Genomic DNA, 22,694 nt, shown 5'->3' with positions numbered 1-22,694 from the left:
TGAGTCCACGTATATTTCTCGACAGGTTTTTTTTTTACCATGATAAACAAAATTCACTAAATAGGTTTTATTGAATGCCTGATGTCCTATGGACTGCCTTCTGAATTAACCTTTTTAAAATTTGGTTAAGTATATTTTCACAACACAGAAGCTTCTTTGATAAGTCAAGTAATTATGTGAAGGAGTCCTCTTATGAGAGAAATTACAATGCTAAAAGTATTTATAGGACTTAGATTATTAAAATCTAAGTTGTTTGAGCAGATGAACATTACAAACACTGCATGCTAACTAGAATGAAGGTCTACTACATAGCTGAACGAAGACATGCAAATATGCTAATAATAGAAAATTGAACTGATTTAGCAGGACAAAACCTCTGACTATTTTGATTAAGAAAATTTTAAAATTTTATTTTAATAATAATAATATATTGATTTTCAAGTGACACAAAGTACAAAAATGTTATAGAAAATTTACATTCAACTCATAAGAAATAATTTCAGGAAATACTATTTTGAAATAAAACAGACTTCAAGTTAGTATGCTTATGACTGGCTTTTTCTTTAAGCACAAATGTTTGTTTCTAGGGAGAATTCTGTTTTAAAAGCTGTAGTGTGTGGCAACAAAAAAACTGCATAATGGGCTTTTTAAACACACTGGTTTATGAACAGGAACTGATATTAATGCTCTGCCAAAAGAAATGCCTTCCTGAAATTCAAATCCAAAAGTGACTAAAATTTGAAGAGAGATTTAACCTTTATACAGAAATACTTTTTTACATTTTATTTTGAAATGTCATGTGCTGATGTTGGCCAATATATGAGATGAGATTCCTGGCACTCAGCTTTAAAATTTCTGTTTCAAAATAAACATACAATATGATGAAACTAAAGAAAACCAGAAATAAGGTTTGGCTGTTTTTGTGGGATGTTTTTAATCATTATTTTTCTTTAAATAAAATTAAGGAATCTTCCACAGCTTTATCTGATATGTTAGGAACTACTACTGTATTTAAAGACCTTCAAAGATTGAGACTGCACAATATCGCTAGACATATCAATCCTAATGTTTTAATTATTCTTTTCATTATAAAAATTTTTAATGCCTAATAGGTATGGTTCCTTGATGGAGTTTAAGCACTGGATCTTGTTTTCTGACAAACACGAAAAAGTCACTTTGTTTGCAGCAGCCTTGTATCATTTCCATTTCCATCTCCATCTTTATTTCCTAAGGCTAAACTCTCTTTCCCTGCTAGTCAGATTAACTGGCTTTCTCATTATCATCATCACTGCTGTCCTCCAGACACTAAATTGCTGCAGGCAAAATCAAGGCCTTAGTAATGGCTAAGTAGAACAGGATTAGTCCATATATCTTACAGGCTACCTTCCTCTTTTCTATATACAGTGTGGTGTTTGTCTTTCATAACAATATGATACAGCACAACTACAGATCTATTTCTGTGGGGCTATTCAGACGACAGCTATTTCCATCCCATATTTATATGGTTGGAATGACCATCCTCTATGGAAAAGTACCTTATTTTTTCAGATCATATCTGCAATTCAAGATCATCTTGAATCCTAAACTGCCCCTCAACTTACTGGCCATCTTTTCTTCATATTTGCACCTGCATAATCAGTACACAACTTTTCCCCCCCCTATATTTTTATTTCAAAGAATTTCAAAATTCAAAAACAAACCTATGTGATCACTTATAAAGGCAAACAACCAATGATTCCTGGATATTGAATATGTCTCAATTCCTCTGGAATCATAGCAAGGATAGTCCAAGAGGGACATCAGCTGGGACAAATATGTTTAAGCCAGACTTCAAGTTTCAAGGGAAGGAGATGCAGGTCCATGAGTATGGTGGCTTAAAGGCTGGGCAGAACGAGACTAGGAGAAGAAAAGGGAGTATTCAGTATAAAAAGCCAAGAAAAGGTCTTGCCTTGGGTGACAAAATTGTCTTGCTACTATTCTGAGTGCCTCTGTAGTTATAGGAAAAAGGGATGGGTATCCAAGAACTATACTGATAACTGGCACAGTGGAATAAATCAGATTTCAGGCTAGCATTCTGTAAAAGTCATTGACATTTGCAGTAAAACCTAACAACAAACCTATAAATTACACCACAAATAACAAGCTGGTTTGTTATTAGGCCAGATCCTAGTTCAGTATGGTTTGGAGGACAACTCATTACTTCTGTGACTCACCAAGTCTTGCTCGGGGTTAAAATGGGGTTTTAGAAGTTTCTAAATCTGTGAGTGTATCCTCAATTAGTAAGCAAAAGACAGTCATTGATCTGTAAGAGCTGATTTAAATATGGATAATTTTTATATTTTATAGACACCAAATTAAAATTGTTATGAACTAATGATAACATATCATAAAACTAGTGTTACTCACTTTCAGAAATTACACTAAGAACACTATTCATACTCCTTAACTTCAGATAAATCCGATTTAGATGGGTAAATGTCTGAATTAGGTGTCATGAATCTAGGTTCCCAGCAGTCAATAAAACCGTCTAGAAAGGAACAGAGAGCTCTCAGGGCACTGGATTTTGCTCTCTCTGTATAAAGTAAGCCCCCTTTTTAACATCCTTCCCCTCCCAAGTTACTTACATTACATGTCAATGTAGCAATACATTTGAACTTGCAGGTGTGAATGTTTGCATAACGCCTTGTGTTTAAAGATGCCCTGAAAACAAGATGCAGTTTTATGACTGCTGAAGCTGTTATCTGGGCTATTACAGCCCTCTCCTCTCTCCTGGCCTTCAGCCATAATTCTTGTCCTTTTGCTTGCTGCAAGACTAGGACCCACACAACTGCAGAACAAGGCAGTCAACAGTGCTGCTGAAGTGCAGACCTGGCTATCTTAAAACGGTTGCTGTTCCACTCTGACTCACACGTCGCTTCAGGGGTTTGGGAAGTTTTGTCCAATGTCTAAACAGATGCTGTTACATGTAGATGACATGTCCAAGTGAAAGGACCCTAACTTCAACAGAAAGATCAGGGCTACACTTTTTATGAAGTTGTTTCTTTTGTTTTGTTTTGTTTTGGTTTTTTTTAAATTATTATTAGTTTTAGGATGTATCTAGTATTTTTATAACTAAAAGAAACAGCAACTACTTATCAGTTTTAATACAAAGGTAACTGAACCATAACTTATGAGCTACATTTCTTATTCATTAAATTTTAACAAGATTTGGTAATGGATGTAAGTTTTTTGATACTTTAAAATGAACTTCTACACAGAAACTAACTGAAAGGACTACAGAAAATGTTTTTGTTGGTATTGGGGGGGGGAGGGGGCAAGGCATTTTTAAATCAAGGTTTATAATATGAGCCCAAGGTAGCCAGCCAGCAACAAATTTATCTGCACAATCTATAATGGTAAGGGAATACCCACCTCTCTCTGGCAAAAGAGTTCTTATTTTAAGCAGATTCTCATTCTTTTTGAAGATATCAAGGTTTTGTTTACAGATTTAAGTGTAAGATATTCAGAAGCTCATTAGTTTGTAAAAATCTTGTAACATTAAATTCAAGCAACAAATATTAACTGATGGCTCTCTAGCCTGGATTTTCCTGGCTACAGACTAATTTGAAAAAAAGAAAAGGAGCTTGGGAATTTGCAAAACAAGGAGCATCATGGAGTGAAATAGAATTTACAAGGGAATTTAGTTTGGGGAGCACAAAGAACCACACACATTTTTAAAGCAATACTCGAATCAGTGTGGAGAGGTTGCAAGTTCTTGCAAACATTGAGTGCATCATCTTTTAAAGAAACTACAGGGATGTTGGTTGTAATGCTTATTAGTTTAATTTCTTTGCAAAAAAAAGCCAACAGTCCACCAGCACACAGTGTGCTAGCATAGGATGCATTTCATTTCTCAATGAATCAGCAATTTAAGTTAAATGTAAGAACTTTTACAATAAACTTATCTTGGGTTTTTATCATAAAAAGTTAATTACTTACCCAATGATATGCTGATCAATGAAATTTAAGTAGCTTTAAAATGCAATAAAAATAGCACAAAAACAATGCACACTTGTTGAAACCATGCAGCAAAACAAATTGCATGCTCCCATTCCACTAGAGTGAGTGGCTTTAGTAGCACTAATCCACACTCTGGCAGATAAAAGGTACAATACAAATAATACCAGAGAACTCACAAATAGTGCTCTATAGAGTGAGGTAGTGTTTTCACAAAAGACTAGTCCCGATGCTCTCCTCTCTTTTAAGTATCCACACCCAAAGTTTCCCTCGTAGATACTCTTAGGAAGATGGAAATGGAAGGAGAAAGCAGAGTGATGGGATTGTGGCAGAATGAATGCATAAGCAGCTTTACTACACAAAAAAGTTAAGGAAAACAGTCAAAGGATTCCAGAAAGAACAGCAGATAACAAAAAGTAAGTTAATATTTGTCATTACAAATAGTTTCATCTGTTAAATGGCTTTCTGTAGCACAGCTAGGTGAAAACTTTTTTGATTCTTAATTCTTATTAATTATTCAATTACATTAACCCACTTTCCAAGTTTACTCTTGGCAGTTCAGAATTATATGGCAGATCCAACTAAGCAAATTTAGAGACCAGGATTCTACACCTATTTCACTTGAAACGTATTTCAGATAAGTCATCCCAGTGTCTGAGAAACCCACAACTATGACGCATCTGTGCAAAAGAACTGCCTGTGCTGAGGATTATCCACTGTAACTCAGACAAAATAAGGCTGATGACAAGGTCTAAAATGTACCAGTGATAAGCATTAACATATTTATTCATCTAGAAAATATTTTGGCTATAACATTACAGTTGTGGAAAAAAGTCTTCAAAACTATTAATAAGGGTCACTGTAATTGTCACACTTCATTCTCTTTGAACTTTTTGCTCCCCATAAATACAAGCAATCCAAAAGAACGATTAGTTTTGCTACTACACTACACGACCCCTGTCAGTGAATATGAACACAACAGGAGAAGCCAGCAGACTTTCATGTTTAGTCTCGTAAATTTTGTTCCATATTAGAATCAAATGGACTTAAAAAAATCTGTATTGGCAATAATTCACTGCAGCTTGTCTAGCAGATTCATGACATTATCTAAGCATTATCTTTATGGAATCTATAGGAATCTTTTCAGTTCCCCATATGAAGAAGTCTTCCCATTATATTTCCCCTCCCCACCTAACAGTGAAGCCTTTTTGTACCTGGTTTTGGACAACTTGAATTTAACACAGCATTGTATTACTTTATTCTTGTAAACTTGTAAGTGGAATTTTCAAGTGTTCAATGTTACTTTCTATCATATTCTTTATAACACTTTCTGCAAAGAAAATGACTTGAAGTTAAATACTGAGTCATTTGTAGCAACTGCTTTTCTGGCCTGGTAGAGCAAGATTAAAAAAAAAAAGGACCAGTGTTAAACAGGTCCCACTCTATGACCATGCTTATTCTCAACCCACCCAGGCAATCTCGTATTGTAGACAGAACATCAGACACAGCAATAAGAAATTTGAAATACTGTTTCCAGATTTCCTAACTCACCACCTTTTTACAAGAAACTTCCCCTTTTGGTGCCCTAGAGTTTGAGAGATCTATTGATTAGAAGTACTGATTAAGACACTGAAATTAAAATACTGTCCCCAAAAACAGGTAGAACTCAAGATTTGCAGCCTTACCTTTCTGAAAAATAAAGGCAATGTTACAGAATGTTTGTTTAAAACAGGAAGGGGAAAAGGTAAATTTATGACAAAGCCTCTAAGTATTTGCTGGAAAAGCTAATCTAATATAAGGAAGCAGAGTTGTATAGGAAAAAAACCCAGGAAATTGTGGATGAGGGAACTTTGAACTATTAATCTTGAGAGGCTTTAATATATTTTAACAAATATATTAAACTTGTAACAGTTTCAGTAAAATCCAGTAGTTGAACAAGAAAATACAGAAATGGGTTCAATTTCATCTAGTGCACAAAACAGGTAGCAGATGGACTTTTCCTGCGTGTTGCAGTATTCTGAAGCTAATGTTAAGCACACAGTAATTCTACTCTTTTTCTACTAAGTTGCGGAGTTCTCCTGAATTCAATACAGTCTGGTTAAAAAGATAATGCAGAACTCATTTGGAATAGAGCTACATATTTTTCACTTTTAAAATAACCCATAAATCCTACTTCCAAACACTGTTCTATAAACACTGGAACAGACACTAAATCACTAGTCAGTGATGTAAATTGTTTAGGCTACTAAAGGTTTCATTTGTTACCACTGTGTTTGATGCAGTATTTTAACTTAAATTTGAGTGGACAAATTTGCAAAATGCATGCAAAAAAAATCTTGAGGCTTGAAAACTTTATTCTCTGATTAGTATTTTAGTTATCACTTCCAGAATTTCTCATCTAATAGCAATGCTAAAAACCAGCAAAATTCAGTGTTATGCTTCACATATCTATCTACGATAGGGTTTACTTTACTACTGCTATCATTTACAATCAGGAACAGTACTTTCCTAACCTGAAATAAACTACAGAACAGTCTCTGCTTATCATAAACAAGCTGTTTCACAGTCCCATAGTATAATTCATATAATGACAGAATTATTACTTTTTTTTTGGTTTTATATTTTGCACAAGCAAATAAACAATGCTCCAAATGATAACCTGACAGAAATCTTGTACAAGTATTCTGCCACTGTAACATCAACTGCCCAGTATTACTTTTATGATGAGGACTTCAATATCTTCAAACCTACCACAGATACCCTAAACCAAAGCAAGCAAAGTTTACCTGAACTCACGGAAGTGGGCCTTTTCCCAGTTAGTTCCTTAAAATTCCTCATGCTAATCCCACACTAGTTAGGGAAAACACTGTGCAATAAAAATATGCAGCCTTTCAAGTCCAGGAAAGGAGCATTCTTTAAAGAAAAATCACACTGATTAGAGAATAATGTTTTATTAAATATATATCTATAATACTATACTACTAGAAATGTGGACCTTACATTACATGTTCTGAAGCAAGAGAAAGTATAGAAAACATGGCATAATGTGTGTTAGTAAAGCTGTGTGCCATACTACCAAGCAAGACATGCTGGAAGTACGCAAGAGATACCCATGACATAAGGGTATCCATCAGAACATAACTTACGGGCAGGTTTCTTGCCGAGTCCAAATAGAGAATAAGCAATGCAGAAGAAAGCCCATCATTGGCTTGGTCTTTATCAGCTCTAATGCTCGTTAGGACCTAAACCAAAAATATAGTGTAAGCTTTTCTGAAAATCAAATATTATTATTATTTCTGTCTCATTCCTGAAAAATACTTTTAAAACATCTTCCAAAACGCACATTCACAAATGCATGCTATGAAGCATAAATAAGCTTTGAAGACTTACATAGGTATTTCAAACCCATTTTTGTGGAAATTTCCACCTGGACAAATCATAATATCATATCTAGCTTTATCTCCCAGGCTAATGAAATGTTAGCTGATATTCTCAAACATTGAGAGAAAAGATGAGGACAACAAAAGCATTTTAAAATCCCATGCCACAAGAGTACACTGACAATTAGGACTGGTTTGAGATTTCTAAAGACAAGCAGCTTGGAGTAAAAATTACAGGTTTATCCAAATTCACAACAGCTAGAGAATTAAATTACTTAAAATTAAAATAATTTACTTAAAAAACCCCACAACAAAAAACACCCCACTGCAATCAAGACTAGGATAAAAGTCATGTGTTCCTTTAGTACCTTGTCTAGATTTTCAGCAGTTGGCATCAATGTGAGCCATTCCAGTTTTAAATGCAATTTTCCTTTGGACACTTCATCCAAAGTAAACCACTGAAAGTTAAGCAAAGTAATGTGAAATAATCTGACACCAACTAAATACATGATTGCCATTGGCTGTTCAGAACATGTAGGAAATTCTAAACTCTACAAAAAAATGTCTTAGATCTGAAGTCTGCATAACCTGAAAAGATGTGATTCATTGTTTAAAATGCACTATTTCACACTAAATAATACAACACAGAATAACAGAAACAGGAAACCTCTATGTTATATAGTAAAAGCGAAGATGTTCTGAAAATACAAACCCTGCATAACATTACTATAAAATCTCTCTTTTGCCTTATAGGACAAAAAAATATTCTAAGTCTATTAATAGTTAAACCTGGCAATTAACTATTCACCTTCAAGAAAAAGCTCTCACCAGATTTACAAATTATTGTTTTCTGCATTTACATACCAGTTATCTTAAAACCCCAAGACAGAAGAAGAATGGTAATATTCTTCAGATTTCACCAATTCATATATCCCTTAAACCACTGTACTGATCATCAGGGAATCTATTTCTATAGCATTAAGGATATTCATGCACATACAGGAACTATCCCCAGGAAAAACATAATAATACAACAACTACATATACAACATTCTGGGTTTTTTTTTAAACCAAAATTAACGAACACTTACCTCATCTAGAAGACGCTCCTTTTCAACTTCAATTAAATCTATCATCAAACTAGAAAAAAGATTAAAAAAAAAAAAAAAAAAAATCAGTATTTTAGCCAAGAAGCAAAAAATCTAATACAGTGTTCAAACCCCACCCTGAGCTTGCTGAGTATCGAGGCTTCCACTGAGATCAAAAGAGCAGAATACTATTATTTTATCCCCTAAGAGAGGAAGAAGTAGGGAATGAAATGGCTGAACAAAGATGAATGCAGGATGATAAAAAAAATGCCCACATTAGAGCCCATTTTGTAGCTACAAGGGCAACTGGCACAATATGGTTTACATATGTATGACCAAACTCTCAAAACAGTGACCACATCCAAACTACCCATTAGAAATAGCCCCTGGACATATGCTATGACTGAATTCATGCTTTGGCATTGTCTGTGCTATTTCACACAAGCTAAAAGTGTACAAAGGAGTCTGCTAAGAATTAAACAAGGCAGACAACTGCATGCCAGTGCATGAACTATTTGTTGTGGCTTTTTATTTTATTAGTACTGATGTACACATTATGCCACTTTTCCCCCCCACCACTTCAGTGTAAGATTAGGGAAGTGCAAAGAAAAGAAGCCTTTGTACTACCTACTTCTTTATTTTAATGAGAAGAGAAGTAGGTACTGTTGCTCCTGTTAAGAGAGAAGGAGCTGGAAAGATAAGGGAGTTCTACTCTGTATGGAAAGCAACAATGGGAAGCTCCAAAACTCTGCAAGAAATAAAGGTGACAAATTACTGGAGAAAGAAGCTGACTAAAACCCTGAAATGTTTATGGGTAAACACTAAATCCAGGCCTATGGAATCTAAGAGTGAGTAATGTTTGCGAAAGCATTACAGCAAAATTTTTTCTATAATCAAATAGTTAAGATCAGCTCTTAAGAAAAAAACTGCGAGATAGCCATTTATAAACTACAAGGATGAAGAAGATACACAGTTAAAAAGTTATATTAACTTTGCCTGAAGAAATAATTAAGACTTAATGCTAGTTTACAAACATTAAAGCAGGTAGGGTTCAATTCCTAAAAAACAACACTTTTTTTTTTCTTGCTACCCGCAATACTTACCTTATTTAAAAACAAAAAGTAAACATATAGATTTGTATATATACATGCAAGCATATTTTTATATACATATATTTACACATATGAAATAATTAGGGAACTAAATATTACCACTATTTTGAAAAGATAATTAATTTATAAATACAGTAATATAGCAGAATTACAACTTCAATAAAAGAAGAAAAAAAAAAAAGACTGTATCAAAATATTTCATCTCTTTTCAATACCTACAAACATATTCTCCATAACATTTACCTTCCTAGGAAGTCATCTTTATCTGGATCTTCATCAAAGAGCTCAATCTCTAGCTCCTGTCCTGGATGTTCATATACTAAGGCCTGGAAGTACAGTAAGATGGCACTGTCAGTGGTAAAACTAACTAGCTTTGTTAAATGGCAGAGTAATAGTAAAACATTTAATACACAGAGGCACTGCAGTTTAAACACATCAATAAGCAAGTGCTTTAAAAAAGATGCAATTTAATGAGTAGAGAAAGTATAAGAGCTTTTCAGATGCAATTTCCTAATGTTGGCTTTAAGAGACTAGACTGCTTTTCAGAATTAGTGGTACTTAGTCTAGACAAAATAAAGGTATATACATCAATTAAGAACTTCTGTTTTGTTACAGAACTTTGAGCTTTTAGAGGGAGACATCCAGAAGCTCCTCAAGGAAGTTCCCAGGGTATCATCTTTAACAAAAGGAAATTCAGGAAACTTGACACAATGTACAACAAGGTATTTTTATTGGTTATACCTCATAAACTTCATTCCACTTTGGATTGAGATTTTCTTTGATGACCTTGCTTTGGAAAATTTGATTGCCCACACGGATGATTCCATAAGGATCTGACTTTCCTTTGACAATCCCTTTTAGGTAAGTATCCTTCCCCTCCAGGTCCTGAGCTTCAATAAAGTGTATCCTTAGAACACCCTGAAAAAAGAAAAGATGAGTTTATGTAATAACCTGAATGCTTCCATATCACAATTTATGCAAGATATGATTTATAATTTCCACTGTGATTTCTTTAACATGAAACTTAGTTTAGACACACTGTAAATAGAGGTATATCAATGAAGATCCACATACACAGCAGACCTGGCACTCAAGAGATTCCTGAAAAGAAAAACTGTCATCAACAATCAGAAATATGCCAGTTGTATCAAAAAATGCCATGTTACTGGGGGTAGCAATAAATAGTAACACCTTTCAAGTGAAGAGCACTAAGGATAATTTACAGTGATAATATAAAACAAACACTACTTCATTTTTTTCTCTATGCAGTTGAACTGTATTTAGCAAGTAATATGTTTAACATTCTAGCAAAACAAAAATATCCTTCTTGGGGTTATTATGAAACATCAACTTCACAGAAGTTATTTATAAATTAAATTAATTATTTTAAGTGACTGGATACACAGTAACTTGTACTACTGTAGTAACTGTATTTAGAAATTTACATAGATGTGTACATATTTAACAGTTACTACTACAGAAAAAACTAAATGCCAAATTATTAGTATTAACAGAAACATGCTTACCTTTGGTATAGGAAACCGTAACTGAGCAATTTGGACTTCACTCACAAGGGGGACTGTAATTCTATTCGGAAGGACCAGGTAGTTGGATATTATATCCAAAATTATTGTATCTGATAAGCCACTGTTGGAGAAAATAATCCCGTTACTTCATGAGAATTAAATATATGTCACACTAATATACTCCTTTTGCTGCCTAACAACCTAAATGGAGTAAACATTTGACTTTGGGGGCAGGGCGGGGCAGGAGACACATCTGGTTTTTTAAACACTTGCTTTTAAATAAAGGATTCTTGCCAAAATGGCCACCAGGTGGAAGCAGTTGACACTGAATAGCAGAAACAACAGAAATTAATATGTCATTTTCTTGCCACAGCCAAGTTCCCCCCCTCACCCGTGTCTTTTAAAGCCACCCAGGGTAAAAGGCCGTTGCATACGTTTTGCCTTCATTGCATATAATTGAGCTTATACTAATTGTTAATCTACTTTTGTATTTCAGTAATGATTTAACTGTCCCTGAAAGTTTGGCTAACCACTCCTGTATTGTTACGAAACAAGCTGTCCTCGAGCTGGTAGGATCTTCATTTAAAACAGAAACACAAAGAAAACATGCTTATCGCCGAGTAAAATATAGCCTAGGGAAGCAAAACAGGTTTTGTTCTGGCAAAAAAAGGGAGTGGCAGTATAATCACACATTGGTAATGAATCATTTAAAAAAAACCTATCTTCATACCCCTCCACAAACACAGAAAAGAAAGATTTCCTAAGCTATGAGTTCGCCCAGTTTGGGTCTGAATGGACAACAAATCAGTAACTTGTCAGACTAACACTACGGGTTACACACACCTGCACTGGCAAAAAGACAGAACGGGAGTGGTACAATTCACCATGGAAGACAAGTATCCAGGAAAATGTTAGGGGTATGTACAGAGGTTCAGAGAGAAAACTAGAAAAATACTTGAGATATTCTGAACTGCAGGTGTACTCTCACTACGGCTGGTAGAGCTGCTTCAAAGATGAATGATTTCTCCTCCAAAATACACTATGATTCTCCTTCTACAGTCGTTATGAAATTAAGATGCAGATAATATTTGATTACTTAGATTTTCACTTGAGTGTAATCACCTTCTAAAGTTTTTCTAAGACTGAAGCTGCAGTTTGGAGTAGCTCTGACTCAGCAGTTTGCATATTTATAAAAACACAAAAGCTGCAGTGAAATGTAATATATATTACATTTTCATTTGGAAAGAAGATTTCATGGTGAGCAATAAACATATTATGGCAGAGATGGGTAACAGAATTAACCCATTAAATGGTACCAGAGCTGCCTTGAAAGAAAAGTTATCATGCTCTTCTCTAGTATTTAATTAATATCCCACACATTATGAAATAAGCTACAGGCATAAGCCAACCCATCCCAGACTAGCAAGAGGTTCAGAGGTTGACTAATGTTCAAACGGAGCTACAGCAGATCTCCTTAAACAAGAGAAATAAACAGCCCAAAGTACAACATAGCCCAGTCACTGGGAGGATTTCCAATCCTTTATGCTAGGACCAAACCCCAACTTGGTGATTCCGAAGTTTAGTCTCATAGCTCTATCCCAACACAAATGCTTGAATTTCACCAAAGCATCTGAGAAATTAATATGAAAAATGAGTCAGCATTAATGGTATTTCACAGAATTTTACACAAACCGGACTCATTGGAAGTAGCAGATAGTCCATCTTTAAAAACAGTGAGCTCAAAAAGAAGACTGAAGATCATAACGAAGGAATGAAGTAAATGAATTCTAAAACAACATGACACTCTCAAGCTGTTTAAAACTTATCATATACTAGCTAACTGGGATGCTCCCCGATGGAAAGTATTCTTCAACAATACAAGGCAGAAATTACAATCTTTTTCATTATTTTATTACTCAAACTAAGAGGTCTGATCTATGGAAAACAGAGACAAATCACTGATCAAATAACAGAGAAAGATGTATCAACTTAAACATAGTTGATGCATATCAATAAAAAGCTTCTTAAGACCGTAAAACTCTAAATCATTGATTCTAAGTATAATTATTTTTCAATTCACAAAAATGAGGTGTGAAATGCTTCGTATCTTTTATTATAGTGTCTTCAAAAGCTCAATTTCTTTGCAGAAAAATAATTGGCAGTCACTTACTGTTTTGAATTGCTCTCTGTTTAGCTCTACTTATCTTTTAGTGACAGAATAACCAGCTATGTATTTTTCCTGCATCATCTTTATTCATACTGCAGAGACAGCACATCTCTGCATAGAGTATTTTTACTGTATCTCCAGCATCCGTAACGTAATTCACCTTCCCATCATCCACATCCCCTCCTGACAGCACTTGAGTATTCTCACAGCATGGCTCCTCCTCACAGAGATTTTAACTCCACTCCTCTGTAAGCTACACTAATGACGGAGTATGAACTACTTTTGTGTCCTTCTCCTTGTGGAGCCATACACAAAGAGCAATGGAAGTTGTTAACAGCTGACAGGGAAGCTTCCAGCAGTAAATGCAAAAGTTCATTTTGTAGAAGCCATTTGCAAACAGAGTACAAGTAAGTAGCCTAGCGTGCAGCCAACAGCCGTAGAATGAAGAAGGTAACTGGCAGCAGCAATTTCTTGTTCATCACTGTTTATAACAACTACAATAATGTCAAGCTGTCATCCCAATCTATCTATACAGATAAGAAAAACAAATACAGAACCGAAGAAATGTCTTGGCAAGGCAGAGCATGAGTCACCTCAGTTACAGTTACTATAGAAACAATACCACATCTAGATGGCACCATTTTATGTATATGTGGCCAAGCTTGGTTGCTCTGGAAACCACAAACTTGAGATACTTAGCAAGACTTTGTTTACATCTGAGGTTTTGTGTTTGTAGTCAGGGAAATATGTAGCATATGAATCTCAGGAGCCCAGTAAACTTAAGTACTAAATGTAAATTTATTAGTGTTATTTCAAAAGAGCAAATTATTACTCAGGAGCTGTATTTTGGAAGCCATTTTCTCACTCACCAACCTCACACTTTCCTTGGAGGCAGCCTTAAGCAGGCTTGAAACATAAGCAATTCTTGCAGACATTAACCTACTTAGTGCAAGTTCTAATTTCAAACTGTTCAGCTGGGATTCCATGCAGTGGCTTCACATGTTTAAGTAAAGCAAAAACCATTTCAGCCACGCAGTTGAGCACTAAAGGATTAATTTAATACCTAAATTCAAACTCTTGTTTTTAAACAGTAAAAAATAATTCTGGAGTCAGCCAACTCTTGAGAGTATGGGAATCCAATAAAAGGACTAGTCACAAAATCCAAGTGTGTATCAGATCTGCCATTATCCTCTTAGCCATTTTCTCAATATTAAAAAGCCCCTAGGTAACCATTACAACCTGATAATTATGAACATATTAATGGATTTAACCTCATCAGGATTGCAATGATTCAAAGCAGCCTGGTTTTCGCCTCCACTTCTGCTTTTTTCTTTGGGTTTTTACCATGTACTATTTTGAAAAGCTCTGAATAAGCCGAGCATTTTTTGCAGCTATATATGGCCAATATTTTTGATACTCCATTTGATCTTCACATAACGATCTGAACGCTTTAAAAGTAAGTACTTGAAAAGATTAGAAAGTTTATTTAATTTGATTACTGTCTTAAGGCATTTCTAACTACCTTTACACAAGCAACTAGAGATGTATCAGCATACAAAGCCATAAGCCAAGATGTTGTGAATCCATTGGTGTGGAAAATACAGCTCTTTGTCTGTCTGCTGACCTAGGAGATGGCAGATAGGAAATTCACAAGATTCTGGAAATCTGGAAAGGCTGAGAACACTAAGGAAAGCAGATTAAAAACTATATTTTCCAAATGTTTTTAACAAAATGTACTAGATATACTTCTGATGTACTTTCACTTCTAGTGAAATCACTACCTTCTGCATTTTGACCAATTTCATATAATTCTAAATTCAGAGATAACTGCTCAGAGGGATTTAACCTAAAATTATTTAGCTGATGCTCTTCAGATTTTCTGGGGTTTATTGGGGTGGAGGAATATCAAACGCTACTTTACATATACTCACTTCAGTCCCGGAACATCCAGAAGATTGGTCAGTCCAGTCCAGTTAATTTCCAAAAGCTGTGAATTACAGAGGAAAGAGGGAGGGGAAAGAAAACAAAACAAAACAAAAAACTGTTATAGATGAACAGTCACCAACACGAATTTGCAAAGTATAGCAAGCTGATGAAGAATGCCATCTGAGAACAGGAAAATAAGAGATCTAGAGGACATGACCAATGGAAAGAATGAAGGATTTGGATTAAGAAGGTGGAAGGAAGATGTGACAAGAGCCTGCGAACACAGAGGAGGCTGTTTTCAATGACAAAAAGACAAGCTCATTCTACCACTGATGCAAGTAAAGAAGAAAGGTATCAACAGGATTAAGTACTGAAGTGAGAAAAATCTTCAGAAATAATTAATAGGGATAACTCATTGCTAGATCATATATACTTCCTTCACTGAAAATCTTCACAGAATATTAGACATACAAATGCTATAAAGGAGCTTATTTTGTTTCAGGGCTGCTGGCATTAACAACAAATTTCTAATGTCCTTTTCAATCCTATAATCTTCTAATTCTAGATAACAAAACTAAGAGAGTCAAGTCTCCTTATCTTCTTTCTCACTGAAAACTTTCTATTAGCTGCATAGAAGTTAACTGAATATAAGCAACAACGAAATCCAAGCCTACCCAACTACCACCACGCTTCTGAATCCAACTAACCCAATCTAAGAATAACTGCACGAAAAAAGTTAAAGGATTTTGAGATTCCTCAGGTAAGAAACTAATTGTGGTGGTTCAGTTAAATGCTGAAACAAACCAACAAATCTCTACAAGAACATACGTTGAATCTTTCCACAGACAGACAAGAATAATCACCCTGCCTTCATTTTCTATTAAAAAAATCAGCACATACCATTATTTTATAAAGGATATTTTAGTGATTTCCTTTGTGAATACTTCAACTGAAGATAAGACACAATACATTTACTTACATAAGAAGCAATGTTACTTAATTTACTTTTGTAATGGTGGCAAAATAGTTCAACAATGTTACGTACGAAGCATCCAGCCTACCAGTAACAAAAATGAAACAGGAAAAAATCATTACTCTTTCAGTGGAAAAGGCAGTAAGATTTAATAACTGAATATTCCAAAACAAAATCAAGATATATCATGGGATGTACTGCAAGAATCTTCATGAGCCAGCAACATGCCCCTGCCACAAAATAAAGCTAACACTATCCTGGGCTGCATTAAGAAAATGATTGCCAGCAGGCTGGGAGAGGTGGATCCTTCCCCTATATTCAGCACTAATGAGGCTGTACCTGGAGTGCTTTGTCCAGTTCTGGGCTCCTCAGTACACGGACATACAGGAGTCCAACAAAGGACCATGAGGATGACTAAGGATTGGAGCATCTCTCCTGTGAGGAAAGCTGAGACAGCTGGGACTGTTTAGCCCAGAGAAGAGAAGGCTCAGACATATTAATGTCTACAAATACCTGAAGGGACGGTGCAAAGATGAAAGAGCCAGGCTCCTCTCAGTGGTGCCCAGTGACAGGACCAGAGGCAACAGGCTCAAAATGAAACATGGGAGATTCTCTCTGAACATCAGAGAACACTTTTGTACTGTGTGGGTGACAGCACCGGCACAGGTTGCCCAGTGAGGCTGTGGAGTCTCCACCTTTGGAAACACTCAAAAGCCATCCAGACATGGACCTGGCCAACCTGCTCCAGATGGCCCTTCTTGAGCAAGGGGGTTGGACTAAATGACCTCCAGAGGTCCCTGCCAACCTCAACTATTTTACGAGTCTGTTAGCACATTACAACAGAAAATAAACATTTGGTCCCATGAAGGCAATAAGATTAGTGTCTACCTAACTATGCCGTTCAGAAGGGTGAATAAAACCTAGTGACTTCAACAGAATGCTTAGAATTTAGCACTTTCCACGCTGATATCCATTTAGAAAATTGCTGCAAGATTTTTCTTAGGCTCCTCCTTCTACTATATTACACTTCTGTGTCTCTAGGCACTTTAAACTCCATTGGATGACTGAAAGAAGCTTTATCTCTACCTCCATCAACCAAAAGGAGTCCAAAGGAGATCTGCTGTATTTCAACATTTAGAAACCACTGCACTTAGAACAAAATAATTATAAATTTATACAGATCATTACAGTTTGTCTGTTTCTTGTGAATGTAACTTTCTAAACCCTTCAGGATATTCAAGTTTCCCAGACTCTGAAAGAATTAAAAAGTCAAAAGGTATTTTGTCCTTATAACTCATATGTTCCAAAGACACCCTCTCACCTCATCATTTATTTACTTGATTTTGTGTATTAACATACTTTTAAGATACTTAGGTTATCAGGCTCACTTTCAAACAGACAAAAAGGTTAAAACCAATTTTCCAGTTTGCTCAAGAGCCAGCGTTTACACAAAAATTCTGCCTTTCTTCCATCAAATTTATCTTCCTTTAGCACACAATGCCTCTATCAATTATACATCAGGCTGTCAGCAAAGCACTTACAAGAAGTTGTGCATGAGAGATGAACACACATTAGGAAAACAGTTTTGTAATTAACATTTTCAGCAAGGATACACACAGTTAACAACTGGATTGGAAAAGATCCTCTTCAGGTAGGTGGGAGGCTCAGCTTGCTAAGGCACATTTATTTACAGAATGCTAACAAGGTTAAGTGGCAGTAATAACCTTCCAGAAGTGAAGAAGATCTTACCTGAAACTCATACAGTACACTGAAGACTCCTTTTCTTTCTTTATTTTTTTAAGGTATTATGATTTCTTTTCTACATTAATATCAATTTAAAGCTACTAAGTTTTTAATTTCCAGAAGCAAAGAAAAACTGAAATAATTTTTTGTAAACCAGGTTATTTTACATTGGTATGTAAGATTTACTTGTACAGCTCTACAATAACAAACTATGAGCTAGGACACACAGACCATTTATATTTAAGAAAACTGAAGGTAATTTCAGTGTATTCTTCTTTGAAAATTAATGATGCAAATTACTAGTATACATTCTTAAATCTCATGGTCATCTTAACTCTGAAAAAAAAGTTAAGAAATGAATAATTGAACCAGGATGAAAAGTCCAACTCAGCATGAGTAACTTCAGTTTTATACTACTTCCTCAGTCCTGCAAGCCCACAAATATTTAAGTATTATAACATACAAGTAGCTTGGTAGTAGCTGATAAGACTAACCACAACTTGTGTTTTCAGACTGGTGCTCATGTTCTAATCACAAGTTTTGACATTATGTTTTGTCACACTTTAAAAATCTACATAGGCTACCACGGCTCTGGAAGAAGTAATTCTATATTGTTTTAAGACAAAGAATCCAGTTTATGACATGATTTATTCCCTTTTTCATTATTCATAGGTGAATTAGAAGGCAGATACACACCATAAATACCTCGAAGTAGTCCCTATCCTAAGGTGTTCATATCTGCATCCCATATTTAAGTTTTACATACCGATGTTTTCATAATTAATAGAAAATGAGAAAATATTTGTATTTCCTTTTGATTTTTTCATGCTTTGTTTAGGATATTGCATACTACACTTAACACAGCAAAATCCTGCGCTGCCTCCTAAACAGACTCAACCGAATTAAATGAATTGAGCAACATAATGCATGTTGAAATTCACCATTGAGAAACATCTCCTACATTAAAGTGAAACATACATCATAGTGGTTTCTATATTAACTGCCACAACCCAAAACAAAACAAACAACCTATGAGATAACACTGAGAACTTAAATATTTTAAACCAAAAAGCATTTCAAAAGGTTGCAACACAGCATATAAAAGACATACACCGTCTATGGTACAACCTCACTATCAATACTTCGACTATTCTACACCTCTTCTCATAAGCAAGGCTACCAATTCATTATGTCATCAGTCCTTAGATCATGAAGCATGAAAAAAATAATTATCCAAAAAACCTGAAAAAATATAGCTACAAAAAGTGGTCATTTAGACAAGAAATGTAATTAGCATATATAATATCAGAAACTTCTATTCATCCACTGTAGAGGAATAATCACAAAGACAGAGGTCAGTTTCAGAAGCGTTAAAGACAAAACTTTCCATTCAAAGTTGGAGCTAAGAAATTAAAAATGTTACCATGGCTAAGCACTTTACAAGATTATTAGAAAAGCTTTGCAAATAAATCTTAAGCCATTAAATGTTTTGAAAAGAATATGAGCAAGAATATGAGCCTTCAAACTCCTGGCATAAATCAAGCTTTCACTACGTGGGCTTTGCAGTTCTCATTGCAGACAAGATTTGCTACATTTGCGCACCACAGTGTTTCCTTTCCATTCCTACCAGAAGAGTCCAGCAGCAATGAAGCACGCAATGCTCATCAATGCAGTAACACACACTCTCTAATGTTAGTCTACGGATATTAGCGGCAAACGCCTTTTTGTGTTGTTTTTTTTTGTTTGTTTGTTTGTTTTATTTTTTCTTGTTGTTTTGTTTTGGGTTTAGTTGTGGGGTTTTTTGTTGTTGTTGTGGGGTTTTTTTGTTTTTTTGTTTTTTTGGTTTTTTTTTCATTTTGGTGTTCTCCCCACCACCCCCACATTCCTCTCAATAAGGTTGTTTTAAGTCTCCACTTTTGGATTCCAAACATAATCAGCCTTTAGCGTAAGATGTACTTTTTGTAATGTAAGAAGAGAAGAGTTTTCCAAAAAGCAACACCAAGTTCAGGCAAAAAAACCTTATACCTACAGTAGTATGGAAATAGCACTGACAGCAGACAAACTCACAGTAGAAAGAGAAAAAGTAGTGAAGTCTACAGTATTGCTTGATCTGCAAGAGGGAGACATTCCAGCCACAGTCCAGCCCCATAACAAGGATTTTAATTCTACATTTAGGGCATTACCATGCTGGAGAAGAAGACAATCCCCTAACTTGTGGTTCTGACAGTAAGTTACAGAAACATCACCACCCTAACAAACTGAAAAGCCCTATGGAGAAAAAGGGAGCAAGCAAAAGACTACCAGTTGATGAAACATTTTACAAAACACTGAATATAAAAAAAATTCCATACTTAAAAAAAAAGTTTTGGCCTGTAAATTGCCCAAATAGCTTAAAAATATCATATCCTTCTCTGTTACCACTTTGAGCAATGCATAATTCTCTTTAGCTAAATTCAGGGAATGCCAGCTGGTTCTCTGCAGCAGAACTAACAGGGCACTGGAAAGACTGTGCTCCGGATTTGTCACTAAGTGAAATGCTGCCAGGAGCCAGAAACGATGTGGTATCTTTCCACAACACACTGCAACTGAGAGGTGATGTGCCTTGCAGAGACTCTTACCAGCCAGCTCACTGGCCTAGAGCGGGATTTCGGACACCAGTTACACTTTCCGATGAAGCAGGATTTATGTCATGTTACTCAAAGCTCTTTCAATTCTTCCTCTGCTCAGAGTAGTGAAAACAAATTATGTTTCCTCCCTGAAAACCAATAAATTTCTGTCTTTTCAAGGCTCTGTACTAAGAACTAATGCAACACATACAGTGAAAGAGTTTAAAAAAAAAAAAAAATATATATATATATATATATAACCCTGCAGCCTGTAAGGAAAGGTAGGTTAAAAAATTATGAGCATTTTTACATATTTGGTGTTCCCAATACCCTAAATACCCTAGATGCATTTACAAAGTGAAAAGAATGTACAATATAAAGGACCATAACTGAAGTTCACAACAGTACAAAAGGCAGCCTCTAAACACTGCCAACATTGTGGCTTGATTTGGCTGCCATATGCACTACTAATTCTCAGAAGCCACGAAGTATTTTAAAATGCTGATGAACAACTTCCTGCACATCAACTTATGGAAGTATAATATTTCTGCAGGACAAATTTAAGCTCTGCTTCGGGGCACAATGATACAATTCCATGGGATAAATTGTGTTTATTCTCAGAAATTTATTATTGGAAGAGGGCATGCTAGTCCCCTTCTTTTACTTGTGAATGGCCATGAGAAACACAGTATAATTTGTCTGTTAAGTAGACCACAGCCCATTACTGCTACAATGCTAAAATGCTAACGTTATTGTAATAATTCATTAAGTAACATTATCCAGTTTATTTCCCCAGTAGACATATAATAAACTCAGTCTCTCAAACAAGGCTTGACTATACACCACCACAGAAAGTACAAATCACACTGGTTTCCATCATTGCTGCAGGAAGCACAGCATATTTCTGCACAGGAACTGTGTTTAACAGTAAGTTCTTCAGTTGTAACCGTCTAAAAATTTAAGTGAGACAACTGCTACAGATAAGATGCATAGTTGTGGGGGTAAGAGACAGAACAGTAAAGTCTTTGAGTTAAGGTGACCAGAAGAAGGATCGCAGTTGGTCTTAAAAAAATCCAGGGCACCCTGCTATTCTCCATTGTGTCAAGTACTCAAAGCTACAGTTCAAGCCAATTCCCTCTACTTTCTACTGCTTTCTACCCTTCTACCAGGGATGCATTTTGGTTCACATGCTCACAGTAGTACTGACACTCTTCTGACTCCTTAGTGAGCCAGCTCAAGATGCTAAAATACATGTGAAAGACAGGAAACTAGTCACATCTTGTGGTGTTTAATATTCTGCCAGCTTACGTCCCTTAACCAGCTTCCTTCAGGAGCAGAAGTTTCAACACTTGTATAAGAGAGACAATAACACTGAATGGGAGGGCACAGAGAGAGAAGAATATGGTACTGTGGAAGCACGAAGTGTGGTGACCCTTAAAGCAACCCATCAGCTGTCAAAATTAAAAAAAAAAAGTTATAGTAAATCACACATATATAAAGTAACAGTGTAAAACACTCACTTTATAAACAACAAGACTAATTCTTAAATATTATTATAAACAGTACCTACACGTCAGAATTTATCCAGGTGTTCCACAAACCCCTTTAAAAGATATTAAAAAGGTTTGAAGGAAAGACATCAACAGTCTCACACATTCTGAAGGCATTTTTGATCAATTAAAAGCAAACCAGAACAACATTGTTTTGCATTCTACATAACTAGTTTATGTTTTTTTCCAGCAATTTCACTAGGAGTCATTCTTGGTGCAAGAACTCCCTTTGAGTCTACTTCTCATCAATACTGATAACTTTGAAAGTCACATCCAGCAATTAATTTTCCAAAGGCAGACAATATTAAATATATCAAAAATACAGGACAGAACCAATTCATAAAGTGGATGGAGAGCAGTGCTCAAATCAGCAAGTGGAAGACAAAACTGGGAATATAAAAATGAGAGTTTTGGAAGAGTTGCACACTATTCCTGGAAGGCATCCTGTTTTTCAACCACTGTTTTTTTGGAACAACAGTATTGGTATTTTCATGTATCTGTTTTGTTTTGTTTGTTTTGGTTTTTTTTTTGTTGTTTTTTTTTGTTTGTTTGTTTTTTTTTTTTAAAAAGATAAAAGAGTTGGGTTAGGAAACACCTTCAATATTAAGTATGACACTAAACAACCTT

General features: G+C 35.4%; 1 protein-coding gene across 4 annotated transcripts in view; it reads right to left on the bottom strand.

Annotated features, from left to right (window-relative positions):
* The window catches only part of ESYT2 (extended synaptotagmin 2), an 86,299-nt gene that overhangs the window by 15,414 nt on the left and 48,191 nt on the right, over positions 1 to 22,694 (bottom strand). For 2 of the 4 annotated variants that reach the window (XM_042801896.1, XM_033009694.2), the window contains exons 7-14: positions 15,201 to 15,256; positions 11,103 to 11,223; positions 10,318 to 10,494; positions 9,820 to 9,902; positions 8,468 to 8,516; positions 7,745 to 7,834; positions 7,143 to 7,238; positions 4,176 to 4,277 (exon numbers count right to left, since the gene is read on the bottom strand). In XM_042801896.1, coding sequence (XP_042657830.1) covers positions 4,176 to 4,277; positions 7,143 to 7,238; positions 7,745 to 7,834; positions 8,468 to 8,516; positions 9,820 to 9,902; positions 10,318 to 10,494; positions 11,103 to 11,223; positions 15,201 to 15,256 — 774 coding nt within the window. The remainder of the gene's footprint in view (positions 1 to 4,175; positions 4,278 to 7,142; positions 7,239 to 7,744; positions 7,835 to 8,467; positions 8,517 to 9,819; positions 9,903 to 10,317; positions 10,495 to 11,102; positions 11,224 to 15,200; positions 15,257 to 22,694) is intronic. The other 2 variants (XM_033009695.2, XM_033009696.2) reach the window with 1 other exon arrangement.

This window comes from Tyto alba, unplaced genomic scaffold (assembly GCF_018691265.1).
Source record: "Tyto alba isolate M040663 unplaced genomic scaffold, T.alba_DEE_v4.0 Super-Scaffold_38, whole genome shotgun sequence".
NCBI lineage: Eukaryota > Metazoa > Chordata > Aves > Strigiformes > Tytonidae > Tyto > Tyto alba.
Note: the sequence above shows the minus strand (reverse complement) of the source record. Positions and strands in the feature narration are given on the sequence as shown.